The sequence below is a fragment of the Solea solea genome, chromosome 17 (genome assembly GCF_958295425.1).
Source record: "Solea solea chromosome 17, fSolSol10.1, whole genome shotgun sequence".
Lineage (NCBI taxonomy): Eukaryota > Metazoa > Chordata > Actinopteri > Pleuronectiformes > Soleidae > Solea > Solea solea.
In genome coordinates, this window is record NC_081150.1 from 7,259,834 (window position 1) to 7,275,593 (window position 15,760).

Consider the following 15,760-nt stretch of genomic DNA (forward strand, 5'->3'; position numbering starts at 1 on the left):
TCCTACTAATATTGTCCTGGGGGAACATAGTGTTTATCATGTGTGTGTGTGTGTGTGTGTGTGTGTGTGTGTGTGTGTGTGTGTGTGCGTGCGTGTGTGTTGTAGAGAAGGAAACAGTAACGATGTCATGGCTGCTTTTTGTCAGTGCAAACTGTGGATGTCTGAGTTTGCCCGTGTGTTCAGTTACTTTATGCACAACCTGTTGAATCTATACAGTATACGCATACAGTATACAGTATGTTTATTACCAGTCATTCCGTTTGATTTCTCAATCAGCTCTGACATATTTATATAAATATACAACATATAATGTAAGTATGTAGTATGTATTCACATGGTCGATGTGATTTTTTTTATTTTAGGTTTTTCAAAGAGGCGTCGGAATGACAAACTTAGCACCGTGTTAGACGTGCGTTTGGTTTGCAGGGCGGGTGAGAGCGAGGGTGGGGGTTGATTATCATTATTATTATTATTATTATTATTGTTATTATTATTATTAATAATAATAATTGAGTTGTGGGAGCTTTCAAACCCAACTCTATCATTGCATTTTATCCTGCAAGTGTTTGTACTGTCACTCAGAAGACTAGCAGTGTCAGAGTGTGTGTACCCTTTTAGGAAAAGAAACATGGTAACGCATTTTATTACAGTACAGTAAGAATATAATAATAGTGTGGTAAGAGTTTTGTAATATTATGGTTATACTATCTACTACTTGTAATAACCACATGTTACATGGTTATATAAGATATTACGTCTCTATTACAAAGTTGTCACCACACTATTCATTGTTAACTGTAATGTAAAGTGTTACCAAAATTATAAAGAGTACCCGATTGCTTTCCTACACAGCAAACGCCCCCGATCTTTAACGTCCTAAAAAAAATAAACGGAAAACTTTTCTGCACCCTAAAGCCATCTTTAACTTTTCCCTCTCTATTTGAGCAGCAAACAGAACGAAACAAAAGAAAAATCCTCAAATCCTCCTGCTCATTAGTTTAATTTCTATTAACACCCAGATTCTTCGAAGAATTAATATATATTCTCCTACTTTACAATTTCTCCTTGTTAAGAATATTTTATTATGTGGATTTCCTAAGATGGCATATGCAATATATTTTTAGACCTAATATTTTTGGAAAAAGGAATATGCATTATTACACTATTATTATTACTATTAATTTAAAAAAGAAAAGAAAAGAATGAATCACAGGGATTTAATTGAGATTTGACCAAATGAAAGAGTGAAGGGAGTTGATGCCATCAAACTTTCTTTTGAAGTGTACATATCTGAACCCAGGAAGCACCGGGCACTCTAAAAACAAGCCAATGCACAGTGTAGTATTTTTGCAAGATCTGTAATAATTCTATTTAAAATAAGAGCAAGATATTTAAATGGAGTAAACAGTACAATATATTATGGTTTCAAATTAACTTATTTGGAAATACTGTGTCGAAATGATGAGTTATATCTTTGTTCGCCAGGATTGAGATGATTTCTTTTTTTTATTTGTAATTTATGTGCGTGTAGAGATGAGATGACTGAGTGGCGGTGGTTGTTTGACAAAGATGTAAATGTTGTTGACTTTATATTATTGTTTATATGCGTCTGTCACACCCAGGCAGAGCTGACGTCACAGACATGAACCCTCACATTTAACCTGAGACCTGCAGGACTCTGAGCTCTGCTGCTCAAACCTGACTGACCTGAAGTGTGACATTTGGGAGAATGGCAGTGTGGTCACCGAAGCTTTTAGCGATTTGTCCTCCGTTAGTGGAGACAGAGCTGCTCTGAGGCGGTGGCGGCGGCGCGTCCCCCGATCTCCAGGTAGAAGATCGTCTCAGGCGTTGATCTAAGACCAGTTTAGCCCCAGTGTTTGAGTTTTCATCATCTGTCAGGAGCGATGGACTGCAGTGGTGTGCACAGGGGCTCAAGTTCACAGAAACTACTACTCAAATTTTCTTGTGAGGGAATTAGTACACACTTTAAATTAGAAATTGGGCCTTATAAATATTGATAAAATATAAAAATTAGACAGTTAAATGTCTCTTTTTTTTAACTGTTTAAATATTACTAGCGAGGTTGGGGCATGTATATAATTGTATTTATTTATTTATTGTAATTATTTCTTGTGCACAATTGCTTTTATTTAGGGTCCAAACAAAACATGGATATTCCTAGAGAAGTGTTTTTTTTTTTTTTAACATAATTGTTTACACCCTTCCTCACCTCCACCTAATTTCCTTATCTGAGCCATAAAAGAAGGTTGGTCAGTGAGCTGAGAGGAAACTTATGAATTTAAATGGTTTACTGAGATGCTCCTCACACCATCCTCGTCAGCCGGCCACTTGCTGCCTCTCTTCCAGATGTGCATTGACGGTGTTTGACCCGTAGAGGGCAGGAATCCTTTGTGTGTCTCATGGCCACGTCTCAGTTCTGTTCAGCAGATTCCTTTACTCATCGTATGGCCTTGCTTTTTTCTTTTTTTCTTTTCTTTTAAATCTTTTGGTTACTGAGAGAGAACTTCATCCTCCCCAGCGTCAGTCCTGCGAAAAGCACGGACTAGACTGAATGTAACTTGATTTCCTAGCAGCTTTGCATGGACATAGTTGCATCATTAGTTACCATGACAACTGGGCATGGCCAGCAATTAGGAGACGGTAGGGTCTGTGTATGTATAGAGGCAGAGGTCAAACACTTTTGAGTGCTACACAGGAAGTGTGTGTACGCACCCGACCATCTCATGAGATACTGCTTTTTGTGTGGTCTGTTATTGACGCTTGTTGTCGACATATATTTTGATATATTTGGAAAAACCTGAGGATATATAGAGTAAAGAGTTTAGATATTTTTGGAGTAGAGAAGCAATGTGTGTATCAGATTATCGTCACTTTGTTACGCTCTTTGAAAATCGCTTGGATTTTGTTTTTTTGTTGTTTTTTTTTGAAGAATTATTATGATAACATCCCTACTGATTTAATGTTCCATTGAAAGAATATTTATAAAATCTAAGTCCTTTGTGAATATTGCGTCTGTGTTTTATTCAAACTTGTAAAATAATGTATCTTTAAGTGACCTATATGCTTGTTCCATCTTAAATCTTTGAATTCCCTCCAACAGGTTGTTTTGTTTCCAGAGACTCTTCCAACATCAGTGACTGTATCACCAATGTTTCTTGTCAACACGATGCACAGTTTTTCCTGCATGTGTTCAAGTTCAGGAAGTCGGGTGAACTTCCTCAAGTAACCAGTTGTTATGCAAGACAATTTCCACAGGAGGTCAGTAGTGAGTCAGTTGTAGGCAGAGCAGAGGTCAGGGTCAGACACTGCGTGACCTACATACACATGAAGCCGTGTGTCTGCTAACGTTTGTTTGACAGGATGTAGATGTTAACACAGTCCTGCTCCGCACCAGTGTTTCCCTCTGCTGATGTTTCCTGTCAGCACAGACGTTATCTGTCTGTGGACTTTATCCCAAGTTCAGGCTTCAGAGCAGCAGGAATGTCGAGCATGCACACACACGCACACACACACAAACACACACACACACGCCATACACCACTGGACCTCAGTATATGTTCCACAGGTGTAAAGGCAGCCACAAGATTATTAGTTGACCTTAAAGCAAAAGAACATCTTAAAATCCATATATGCAGAGACTTAATGCAAGTTAAAGTACGACTATTTTGATAAGATTTCACTTAAGTACAAGTAAAAGTACTGGTCTAACAATTTACTCAAGTTTAAGTAAAAAAAGTAACTTGTTTAAAATGTACTCGGAGTAAAAGTTACTTTTGTAACGAGGTTGGGGTTTCATTCTGGGGCCGTGCACAAAGGACGAGGGAACACAAATCTCACATGCATTGTTTTTAATTAAAGGCAAACCTTTACAAAATAAAGGGTCAAAGGTCACAAATGCTTCAACTCTCTCACTATCTCAGGGACCTTAATTAGCACCAATTCACCTGTCATCATTCACCTGTCCTCTGTCCTCATCATTAATTGTAAAAGTACAGTACTTCCAAAAAAAAAGAAGTAAAATTCCAATTTTTTTTTAATTTAAAAGCAACAGGCAAAATTCATCATTGTGGTTATATGTTTTATTGTGTCATGTTGTAATAAAGTAGCGTCATCAGAATCATATGTTAGTGTACTGTATGTCACTGTAGCTGCATTGCTGAAAATCAATATGATACAAATCTGGAGATGGAATATGTACTAGGTGTTTTTTTAATTTTTTTTCTATTTACTACAAACCATCTACTTCCACCTCTGAAATGCAAACACAGACATGAGAATGAGTACATTTGCATTCACATGAGACGTGTCCTGCACACTATGATCAGCAGCTGTGGTTTAACCATGATTTACCGTCTTTTACTTGTGAAATGTCAGGAGAATGAATGTAGGCAATAGAGAGAAAGCAATTTTCGTTTTATATCGTGAGGGGAAAAATGGAGTTCCTCTATGTTGCGAGAAGGCTTTGACTTGACAGATCAGCAGAGAGAAGCATCTGCTGGAGACGGAAACAGTGCAGCGACTGCAGAATAGATAGAAACCTGGCTTACACTGTGGGAGACACGATCGTCTAACTGGCTTTTCATCTGCCGCTGTTGTCTTTCTCTTCTTCTGTTGGTCTAATTACCACGTCCGGCTTATTGTCCTCCTGATGACTGTAATTAATCAAGTTCTGCTCCCTAATCTCTGAATCTCATCATCCTTACAGTACATCAGGGCTGGACGCACCACATGGTAGCCTGATGTAAGCTCTTTTGGGGGGGTGTAATTGTGTGCTTGGCTGCAACAGCAAATTGCACGGTCGCACTCTTTAGGCAGGAGTGTGTTTTCTAAGCACACAGGTCAGTAATTGTTACTCATTGCTTTACTCCTCGGAGCAGTCGCTGCTCGGTTGCTGCTTGGTTGTTATGCAACTTATCTTTCAGGAAGTTATTTTGAGGTCTTTAATGTGAAAGTGTTTTCCCTGTCTGAGGCTTCCCTGACCCTTTGTGAAGTGTGGACGGATTATCAAACAACAACAGCAATTCTGCTGATTATTTTCTGTATTTGCTGTATTAAGTATATGTATTATCTATTTATCAGTTGGGTTATATCTGTTATCCTTTTTCTGGTATTAATACTGACCAATATTCCTGATGGGACCAAAACTTTACATTACATTGTGTCTGCATGTTGATTGAAGACACACTGACCTTCTGACCATCTGTATGAAGTGAATGTTGACTTATATGAACCACCACTGCCAATGACCGCAGAGATGTACAAAACAAACACACAAAATGATCACAATGAGACTGAAAAAAATGATTAAATACAGAAAAATACCAGTAGGAGACACACATGTACCAAAATAAGCACAACTTCTAGCTTCTAGTTAAAACACCCAGTTTTGTAAGTCTGATATCGAACCCCCTGCTACAAAAATGTAATGGATTCTTCCTTGGCTCACGCACCCCTCCACATAATTTCATGGAAATTGGTTCAGTATTTTTGGAGTAATCCTGCCAATAGGCAGACAAACGGCACTGAAAACACAATCTCATTTGCAGAGGTACAAAGAGGGACAAAAGGGGAATTAAAATGTCTGACACAAAACAATCACAGAAAGACATTACATGTCCAAAAGGAAGACAAAACGACACCATAAAAGAACAACAATTATTGAATTGTTTGCTGTTGTTTCAGACTCAAAGGCTTTAAACCGGTTTGTGCTGATGGGCTCGTTTCCTTCTGATCCATCCATGTGTACGAGACACACACAAACACACCCTCGCCACAGACTCCTTCTGTCCTGCAGTCTTGTCCTTCCTTGGGCTTCAGATGGCTTAGCAGGTCTTTAATCTGTCCTCTGAGTGACATCACCCTACCAGACCAGGACAGTGGGGGGGAGAGAGAGAGAGGGGGAGGAAAAAAAACAAGAGGTGGTTTAGTGGAGGTGAATTATCTCAGCAGTGAAGCGGACCAGACTCAGCAGGCGTGCAGAGGATCACTCGGACAGAGTCTGTCAGGACCATGGCAGCTGACGCAGCACAGGAGGACACGCATATGGACGAGCTGGTGGACCAGGGACTGGGGATGGAGGAGACGACCCACTGCCTGCTGAGGAGGCCCTCACTGAAGGAGAGCTACCACAGCGACTCACTGCTGGCACCGGACACCGACTTCATGACAGGTACAAGTGTGAGTGACAGTCGATGCTAAACTGACAGCTCATCCACATGACACACCAAAACACTTTACATTACACAGGACAGTAACAATACACTTGCAGAATGTCACATTATTTTGATGTGGTAATGAATTTAATGGTTATTTCTATAGTAATCAAATGAAAGATTTCACTTAATAATATGTATTTATCAGTTTTGACTCCTTGGCCCGCCTTGGCAGCGGCAAATAGGAAACACTCAACAGTTACATATTTACACATTTGAAACACAAGCAGAAAACAAATAAAATAGAATCCAGATAACATTTACAAGCACATGATGAAAAACAAGTGAACGCTGTGGAGTCGGCCTCTCAGAACGCTCAGTTTGGATTTGAAAGAGTTCAGTGAAATGAACTCATATTCCATGCAAACCGTGCAGAATTGGACAAAAACCCTTTTACCCAGTTCAGTACGGGCACATGGAACAGAACGCAGCACTTCTCCGTGTAATTAAGGTTCCTTCTGTCAACATTGTTATTACTGAGCTGGAAATTCCAGTAGAAATTGGATGGTATTATGGTATTATTACTTCCCCATTACAATATTTACAACCAAACTATTACATTTTGTTTCTATACTGTAATGTAATGTGCTCTTGTTTGTGGTGTTTATGTAGAAAGATTCGTTTTTATTTGATTGTTGCCAATTTTTTTGCTTGCTTCTCTATATTTAAAGGAGCTTTTTCTAATTCGGCACACACACACACACACACACACACATTGGCAAAGGAATAGCTGTGAAAACAGTTTTGCATGATTTGCAGAGTGGTGCTCAAAGAAGTGAAAGGGCTGCATATTGAAACGTTGAATTTGTCAGAGAATGTGCAGTAAAAACACAAAGTGACGACCAGATGCAACAAGTGGCCCCTAATGACAAGAAGACACATCTGCACTGAGAAGCAACAATGTCCCGTTATTATCAAAGACTGGGCAGACATACAGGACAGTAAACGCAGTGTTTATGTGATGATTTGAACAGAGTTTGAACAGAGTTTTTTCAGGTCACAGTCGGGACAAATAATCAAATGAACAATGGCTGAATTCCATTCCATTTAACTTAAAATTTGAGTCCCCCCAGTTGACTCTGAGACTCAAATTACAGGTGTGTTTCTATGACACTTTTATATCAATAAATGAACCTGTGGGTAACGTTAACACAGAACACACCTCACAGAAACCTTGCACTGGTCATTTGTGGCAAGAATACATTTGTAATTGACCACGAAAGCCCTTCAAAAACACGCTGCCGTGAAAATCCATCTGTCTCTGTTTGTGAATTATTAACACGTGTCGCTTCAAGGCGCCTGCATCTTTTTTTTGTTGTTGCGCACACAAGTTAAATTAAACGCCAGCCTTGCATACCTGTCCACAGTGTCTCACATGACGCCACAAAGTCACACCCTAAGTGTTGTGGAATGTAGCTGAGGAGATTTGGGAAACGCCGTGTCCCCTCAGGGATGTTCATCTCAGTGGTCTAATAAGTGAAGGCTTGCTCGTGCATGTGTGTGTGTGTGTGTGTCAGCTTTGCACGGCACTGATATGAGCAGACAGATGCTGCATCTTCATTCAAGAAACACCATCTGTGAGCAGAGATTAAAACATCCACCGACTCTTTCTGCACAGCAGTTATGCCTTCATGTCGTTTAATTTGGCAAAGATGTTAAAAAGGTGTGTGAATTGAGAGTCTGTTATCACCGTCCTGACTCTGTGTGTGTGTGTATGTGAGTCACAGGCAGTTTAAATAGACTCGATGAGTGTGTGTTTGTTTGTGTGTGTGTTTACATTGCATGACCTCCCTTTGTATCGCTGAGTGAGTGCAGTGATTGAGCTGTGGGCTGCTAATTCCCTTTTACAGCACTGGGATTATGTGCTATTCTAATCCCAATCCCATATGGGGGGGGGTGTATGGAGATGGCACGAGGATGATGTCACGTCCAGGACAAGATGAGCCATGCTGGAAATCACAGGCCAACACAGTCACACAAGTCTCCACCAGAGGCAGATTAAAGCTGATTGTGTGCTTGATTCATTATGCTGAGAGTCTTTGCCGACAACATCATCATCAGCATCATCATCAGCATCATCATCAGCATCATCATCAGCATCATCACTGTCAGGAGGAAATTACTCGTATCTGAAGAGATTTACAGCACAAAGGGGTGGACAGGGGAACAAAATCGATTGTCACACTGGAGAACACTCATTTTACAACACGTTTACAAGCCTCATATAGACACTCAAGACCATTTATGATGTAAAAGGGCACAATAATAATGTGCAGGTTACAACATTTTTCAGTCAGTTAAGATCATGTTCATACTGCCCATATGATATTCTACTATATGTATATATATATACTCCCCCATAAATTCTAGACAATGTACCTTAAACCATTCATCCATTACTTCCAGCTATCCATTTATTGTACTAGTTATCTCTATTTAATAATGTTTTTAATGTTCAACCACTTAAATGATGCGGTAATATATATATATATATATATATATTACCGCATCATTTAAGTGGTTGAACATTAAAAACATTATTAAACTGGAGTATACATATACACACACATAGTCCAGTGTCTCTGGGGCTGAAGAGGATGTTTACAGCAGCACATCACAGGGACAGGCCTTGTTTTTAGATTTATTACTGCTGCTTCCTCTGTGCGGCTCACTATGACATGGGGTTTATGTGTGTGGGCGGGGTCAGAGAGGCTCAATCTGAGGGATTATCATTGTATTCTGGTATTCTGCACACAATCCCACCCACCCTCTGACCCACACACTCGGACTCATGCAGCTATCCTTTCAAGGACACTGCGTTGACCAAAGCCATATCCCTAAAGTTAACTATAACCAGTTAATTCCTAAACTCTAACATTAACCTATAGTTCCTCAAAAAGGAAGTTCTGCATCATTAGGACCAGGTTTTGGTCTTTATGAGGACTACTGGTCCTAAAGAGGTGACACATACAAGTACACACACACACATATGTGCACAGACAATTTAGGCTGAATTGACTCCGCCCCCTGTCCCCCCACCTTCATACATGACACAAACACACCCTGAGCAAAAAAGGACTTAAAGCTCTGTCACACACTTCTCTGCGTCCCACAATGCATCAGTCAGGCGATCAGTGAGGAAATGTGAGAGGATGAAAACATCAGTCACCTCATCCCCGGCTGCACATGACTGGACGCTGTAAACAGAGATGGACAAAACACCAGCGAGGCTCATCTGTTAGTGTGTGTGTGTGTGTGTGTGTGTGTGGAGATGAGATCTTAGTGGACACCAACCAGTGGATCACAGCCAGATGGAGGGAGAACCAGCGTGTATGAGAGGAGGAAAGAGGAGCGAGGGAGTGTGTTCGAGGGAGGAGAGGAAGAGGAGGAAGACGTCCTCGTCCGTGTCCACTGTCTCCCACGGTATTCACCTCTGTTACAGCTGAAGGACAGTGTGTCCACACAGTATGTTGGTGTAACAGCTGAAGCAGTTTTGCTTGTTGCCACAAAGAGTACCAGTAAAACAATAGTGTCCTCGCTAAAGTGTTTTGCTCTCATTTTATTGTAAATGTAGAAACATTTTGCCTTTTTTTTTTTTTTTTACATTTCAGTTTCTTGTGAGATTGGGGGAGTTTTTATTTGTTCCATGCTCAGGATGTTCTCTCACCAAACTATGGTGTGGTTTCACCATGCGTCACTCGCACATTCATTTCTTTCTTGGCTTTGTTCCCTCTCTATGTGTGGTGTGTGTGTGTGTGTGTTTGTGTGTGTTCCTCTGTGTGTGCTTGTGTGTGTGTGTGTGTGTGTGTGTGTGTGTGTTATAACCGTCAGCCTTTAAAGCATCAGTTATTAATAATAATAATAATAATAATAATAATAATAATACATTTAATTTAAAAGTGCCTTTCAGGTCACTCAAGGACACTTTACAAGAAAGATGAATTAAAATTAAAATCACACAATTACGTAAAAACCAAAAAAGGAGCACATAAAATCAACACAATAACTTTGGGGAAGTGGCGGTAAAAGCAGGGGGGGTTAGAGGGAGTAGGTGGTCCGGAACAGGTGAGTTTTCAGTCTTGATTTGAAGAGGTGGAGAGAGTCACAGTTACGGAGGTCAGGTGGTAGTGAGTTCCAGAGCTGAGGAGCAGAGTGGCTGAAGGCTCTGCCCCCCATAGTGCTGAGGCGGGCAGGGGGCACAGAGAGGTGGATGGAGGAGGAGGATCTGAGGGAACGAGTGGGGATGATGACGTGCAGGAGATCAGACAGGTAGGGAGGGGCAAGGTTGTGGATGGCCATGTATGTGTAGAGGAGGAGTTTGTAGTTGATGCGGTGTTTGACAGGGAGCCAGTGGAGGTGACTCTGCAGCGTTGTCATCATTTGTGTCATGTCATGTAAACAAAACACAACGTAATCTTTGTCTTGGTGTAAACCACAGAACATAGATAATAAAAAAGTGGACACAGTCTTCTGGTTTGCTGGATGAGACCAACCCGGAAAGTAGCAGCATATTCAAGAACCACCAGGGGGCGACTCTGCTGTCTATTTGAATGGAAGTCAATGTGGAAATAAGACTAATGGACTGAAATGCTAGTTTCAGCTTCTCTAATGTTGTAAAAGAAAATTCCCATTTAGAAGACAATAGACGATAAAATATGTCACATATAGTGTCCACACATATGTATGTACCATACTTTATCGTCTATTGTCTTCTAAACGGGGGGAAATAATGTGATTGACATGTAGTTTTATCCAATAGGAGCCTGTTTTCAGGTGATAATCTATGCATTTACATCCATGGTTTGAACACTACCAGGTCTATCCTAACAACACATGCTGTTGTCCTCTGTTCCTCCTTCAGATGACCACAGTTCACTAGCCAGTGGTCTGGATGTGGCTGACCGGCTGACCTACCTGGAGCAGAGGATGCAGATGCAGGAGGATGAAATCCAGCTGTTGAAGATGACTCTGGCTGACGTCCTCAAGAGGCTCAACATCTCTGAGGAGCACCAGGCAGCTTCTGCCTCTGCTGCTGCTGCCAGGAAAGCACCAGGCGCTAAACGTGAGTGGCTTGTTTTCATTATCCACATCTTTGTGTTTGCAGATGTGACATAATGTCGATAAGAACACAGAGGCTTTTATTTGGTAGACTTGCACTTCATCTATATCGAAAAGAATATTGTTATTTTATGGCTCATTGATGCTTTTGACATCATTACTGGAGAAATGCTTGATTGTTGTCTTACACACGCGTCTAGAACCTGACTGTGCGCAATTAATCAGCAATATTGAATAGCCACATATGTACTATACTTGTCAGTGTTTCATCACCAGTGCATATTTATATATGGAAATGCATGTATATTATTTATTGAGATAAATGATGCATTTAAAGCAAATAAATATGAAAACAAGAAATGATTAATGGTGAAAGTGCATGGTGTTGAAAAATACTTTGTCATAATTCTGCAACAAACAGTCTTCTTCATTTTGAGCCCAATATTGTTTCATCAATCTTATTGTTTATGTTACAGTAATAACAACGAATCATGGGAGTTTTGCTCCACTGCACATAAAAATACAAGATATACTCTATATATCTGGGGAAATCCACAAAATGTACATTTTACATGACCATTGACGCATGCCACATATAGAATGCATGTAATGAAATATGTACATAGTTCAATTCCAAATATTGGATGATTTATTTGTGCAGGAAACAAACACTCACCCCAAACAGAGGCTAAAGTAAATGACTCTGATCTGAATAAACCATGTGATTATATCCCTTTACACTATATACAAACACATCTGTCAATGTGTGTGTGTGTGTGTGTGTTCCCACAGCCAGGCCAGTATCTCTGGCTCTGCCCTCTAGACCGCCCATGGTGACCCACAGCTCTGCCTCCCTGAAGAAGAGCACCACACTGCCCTCCAGCCCTACAGCCAGGAACTACAGCCCAGTACCACCTCGCAGGTACATCACTGAGAGATCTCATGGGACAGTCTCAGTCACACACAATATAACATCATATTTACAAATGTCTATTTCCTTTTATTTAACTACACAAACACAGAACATACACTCGACCTAGACCTTATGTAATTGGGATGTCGGTCATGCAGCCGCCTGTTTAAATACATCTCAGAAATGAGTCTCTTATCTGTCTCACACTTCTGTTGTGTGCACAGACAAATGGAGACAAATCTGATTTGATGATGCTCTTTGTTTATTCAGACAACTGATACACGGTCTTAGTCATCATTGGCACAGTCAAGCAAAAAGGTGTTAAACAGTGACTGTTTTCAGAAAAAGTGGTTGCACTCCTGTCATCTCTGACACATCAGGGCCGGGTGACGGACCTGCCGCACACATCTTAAACATGTTAAACACCTTTAATGAAGCAGCTCACAGGCTCTCCCTCTCACCATCACCTCATGTGGAGACACCCCCCATTATCCAAGACACACTGCACGTGGATTCTGGATAATTATTCCGACACGGAGCGTTTTGGGCACATCCCTTCCTCCCAATTACCTTTCAAATGACACTGCCATTAGATCACATTAGTCAGAAAGTATGATAGGTTTCATCTTTGCTCCGTGCGTGTGCTAATCCTGCAGCAGTGGGACACAGTGAACCTCCATTCACTTAAGATTGCCCTTTCATTGTTAGACTGAAGTGTCCCTTGTTGACTCAATGATCATGCAGTACTTGTTTTCTTTTTCCTTGCAGTGGTGTGAGGAGTCCAGCAGGCAGTGTGAAGGACAGTGCATGTAAAACTGCCAAGACACGACCCACATCTGCAGCATCCACGTGTAAAAAAGCCCAGGAAGGGTGAGAGGCTGATCCTGCGTTTATAACCCTCCCCATTATCCCTATATACTGTACATTACCATTCAATTGTGCCTGATAGACCCTGTTCAGACCTGGTATTAACATCTGATCATGTGCAGATCACACTTAGTACAGGTCTGAACACTGAATGCGTGCTCAGATCTGATCACATGTGGAGGTGGTTTGAGGACGTGTGTGGTTACATTCCTAAGCTGCATGAATAAAATCCATCCTCAGGACACACTGGAGGCTGCCTCCACCACCCCAGTATTAACACTGATTTCACGTGTATTTTAACATAGGGCGCGGGGGAGGCAAGATCTGATCACATGTGGACACAGGAGACACATTTTAATGCCAGGTGTGAACAGTAAAGTCTGCATGTGATTGGATCACTGAGGACAGCAGGTCTGAATGGGGTCCGACCCGCCTTTCAATCCGTATAGAATATAGTGTCACAGTGTAAACGAAAATCCCCAAAATGAGAGGCAGGTTTCCTCTCTTTTTGTCCTTTATAGTATTTGTGCATTTATGATTGTTGTCTTATAATGATATATGTACTGTATGTGTGCCACATCATGTGGGTGATGTGAACAAAATAATAATTAGGTCACAAAAAAAAGAGTAATTGAAACTGACTTTCCCTCTTACTGTCTGCATCCCTACATCTCCTCTCTTTCTTATTATAACAACAGCCAGTCCAAGGAGGCTGCAGGAAGTGCAGGTAAGAGAGCTGCTGTCCAGGCCTTTATTAAAGATACTATACTATACATAAGTGACGGGATAAAACTACTTCATGCAAAATAATCTAACGTCTCTGTTTTTTGGGACTAGGGTCAAGGCGTGTGACACACTGCAAAGGTAGGCGTCGCCCCTGACGACACAGCAAATGCATAACTCATGACGTCACGTGATATCGAGATCCATTATTTTACACTTGTTCCTCTTTTCACATCTCACCATTATTTGCATGTCTGCCCTCCCCCCTCCCTGCAACTTTTTTTTCCCCCCACCCCCTGCTCCTTCTTCAAATGTCCACACAATCTCCTCTTCGTCTGTTCACTCATCCTCCTCACCTCATTTCACCACTTCACTTAGTGACTATGCAGATCTATCTGAGCCCCCAAGCAAGAAAGACTGGGTCTTCTGAGACGGCCAAATCCACGTCGGCGGTGCCGGCAAACAGCCGCCCAGCAGCCGCTACCAACACCGCCGCACAGGGGAAGGAGAAACTGAGCAAGAAGGAGACAAGGAGGCCACCACCGTCCTTGACCTTGAACCTGAAGAAATCCACCCACAGTCACTCCACACAGCAGGAAACCTCCAGCTACAGGAGCCCCGTCAAGTCGCCCAGCCACTACTTTCAGATTTGTTACTGAGTAAACACAGATTTGCCCCCGACAGAGTTTGTGAACCCAAACTCAAGTGAAACAAAGCTGCAAATGCATCATTTATTCCACTGTTGAATAAACAAGGCTCTGTGTTGATGTCAGTGATGAAGGAGCTGCGTCTCTCACTGCAGTGACTGTTGTTGTTTTTCCTCTAGGGGTCACTCTGACTTTGTTGTGTTTGGGTACAAACATGAGCACTTACGACATTTCGAAGCACTTCCATTTTAAAAAGAAAAAACAAGTTCAGTGTTTTATGGCAGTCATATATTTTTTATAAATATTTATTTGAGGAATCGCGTGAAAGGTCCAGTGTGTACTATTTAGGATGGTTTTTTTTTGACTGAAATGTACTACTCTACATGTATTGTATTGTATTAATGTATACTTTTTTCATAGCCTTAGAATAAACCTTTTGTTTGTACTTAAACCATGTTTTTTACAGCAGAACCACATACTTATTGGTATGTAAAGGCCACCGTAGTTCCCTGACGTGCTGGAGAAAGAGAGGCGTGAGCACATGAGTCCTGTATTTGTTGCAGTCTGCAGTCTCACCATTAGATGTCACTCACTCATTGGACCGTTATGAGTTTTTTTTAGACCACATAGATCCTTTTCTCACATGCTAGTACTTGCATCTTGTTTCAGTGAATGCCTGTGTTCGCTGTAAACAGGCTGACTGTGTGTGTGTGGATGTGTAGTAGACTGTAGTGATGTGTGAGGGAAACTGTGTTTGATGTGGGTGTGTGTGTGTGTGTGTGTGTCTCCAGATCTGTTGTGATGGTTCAAGTTTTTGTAGTAGATGCCAGTAGTTGGTGGGGAAAAAAAAACAATAAACAACTTGTGTTCTGATCACTTGTTTTTATGGTGAGTGTGTGTGTGTGTGTGTGTACAGTGTGGTTATAACTTGGCAGAAGTTAAACCAAGTTCTGGCACTATTGCAACCAATTGGCCAAAAATCAGACGGCGAAGCACTTCTCTGATGACGGGAACAGTGACTGCAGGACTCTTTAAGGACAATGAACACTTTGATGAGCTGGAAACTGCTGACAATCATATCATGTGCCACGACCTTTTCAGCGCCACAGAGAGCCAAAAAAGCGCTGGCAAATCCTGGAGCTGTGAGCGGTTGGTTTTCCACTGGTGCTGGTGAGTAAAACTCCACGAGATGATGTTCAGAAGAGCTGAGTGAAGCTCTATGTATGCTCATGAAGGTGCTTTGGCGACCTATGCTTTCTGAGGTTTCCACATTCTGGTGTTGTTGTTAGTTGATGTTTCACAGTGAGTGAAAAGAGGTT

At 41.3% G+C, this 15,760-nt stretch overlaps 1 protein-coding gene across 2 annotated transcripts; it reads left to right on the forward strand.

Moving 5' to 3' along the window:
• Positions 1–5,715: 5,715 nt before the first annotated feature.
• LOC131443777 (echinoderm microtubule-associated protein-like 1) lies at positions 5,716–15,030 on the forward strand. 2 transcript variants are annotated; one of them, XM_058613728.1, is made up of 7 exons: positions 5,716–6,190; positions 11,095–11,295; positions 12,084–12,213; positions 12,973–13,074; positions 13,770–13,798; positions 13,909–13,935; positions 14,173–15,030. In XM_058613728.1, the coding sequence occupies exons 1-7, from the start codon at positions 6,031–6,033 to the stop codon at positions 14,451–14,453; spliced, it is 930 nt and encodes a 309-aa protein (XP_058469711.1). In that variant the 5' UTR covers positions 5,716–6,030; the 3' UTR covers positions 14,454–15,030. The 2 variants fall into 2 exon arrangements, with proteins under 2 accessions (XP_058469711.1, XP_058469712.1); XM_058613729.1 differs by lacking the exon at positions 5,716–6,190 and adding an exon at positions 9,184–9,656.
• The last annotated feature ends 730 nt before the right edge of the window (positions 15,031–15,760 follow it).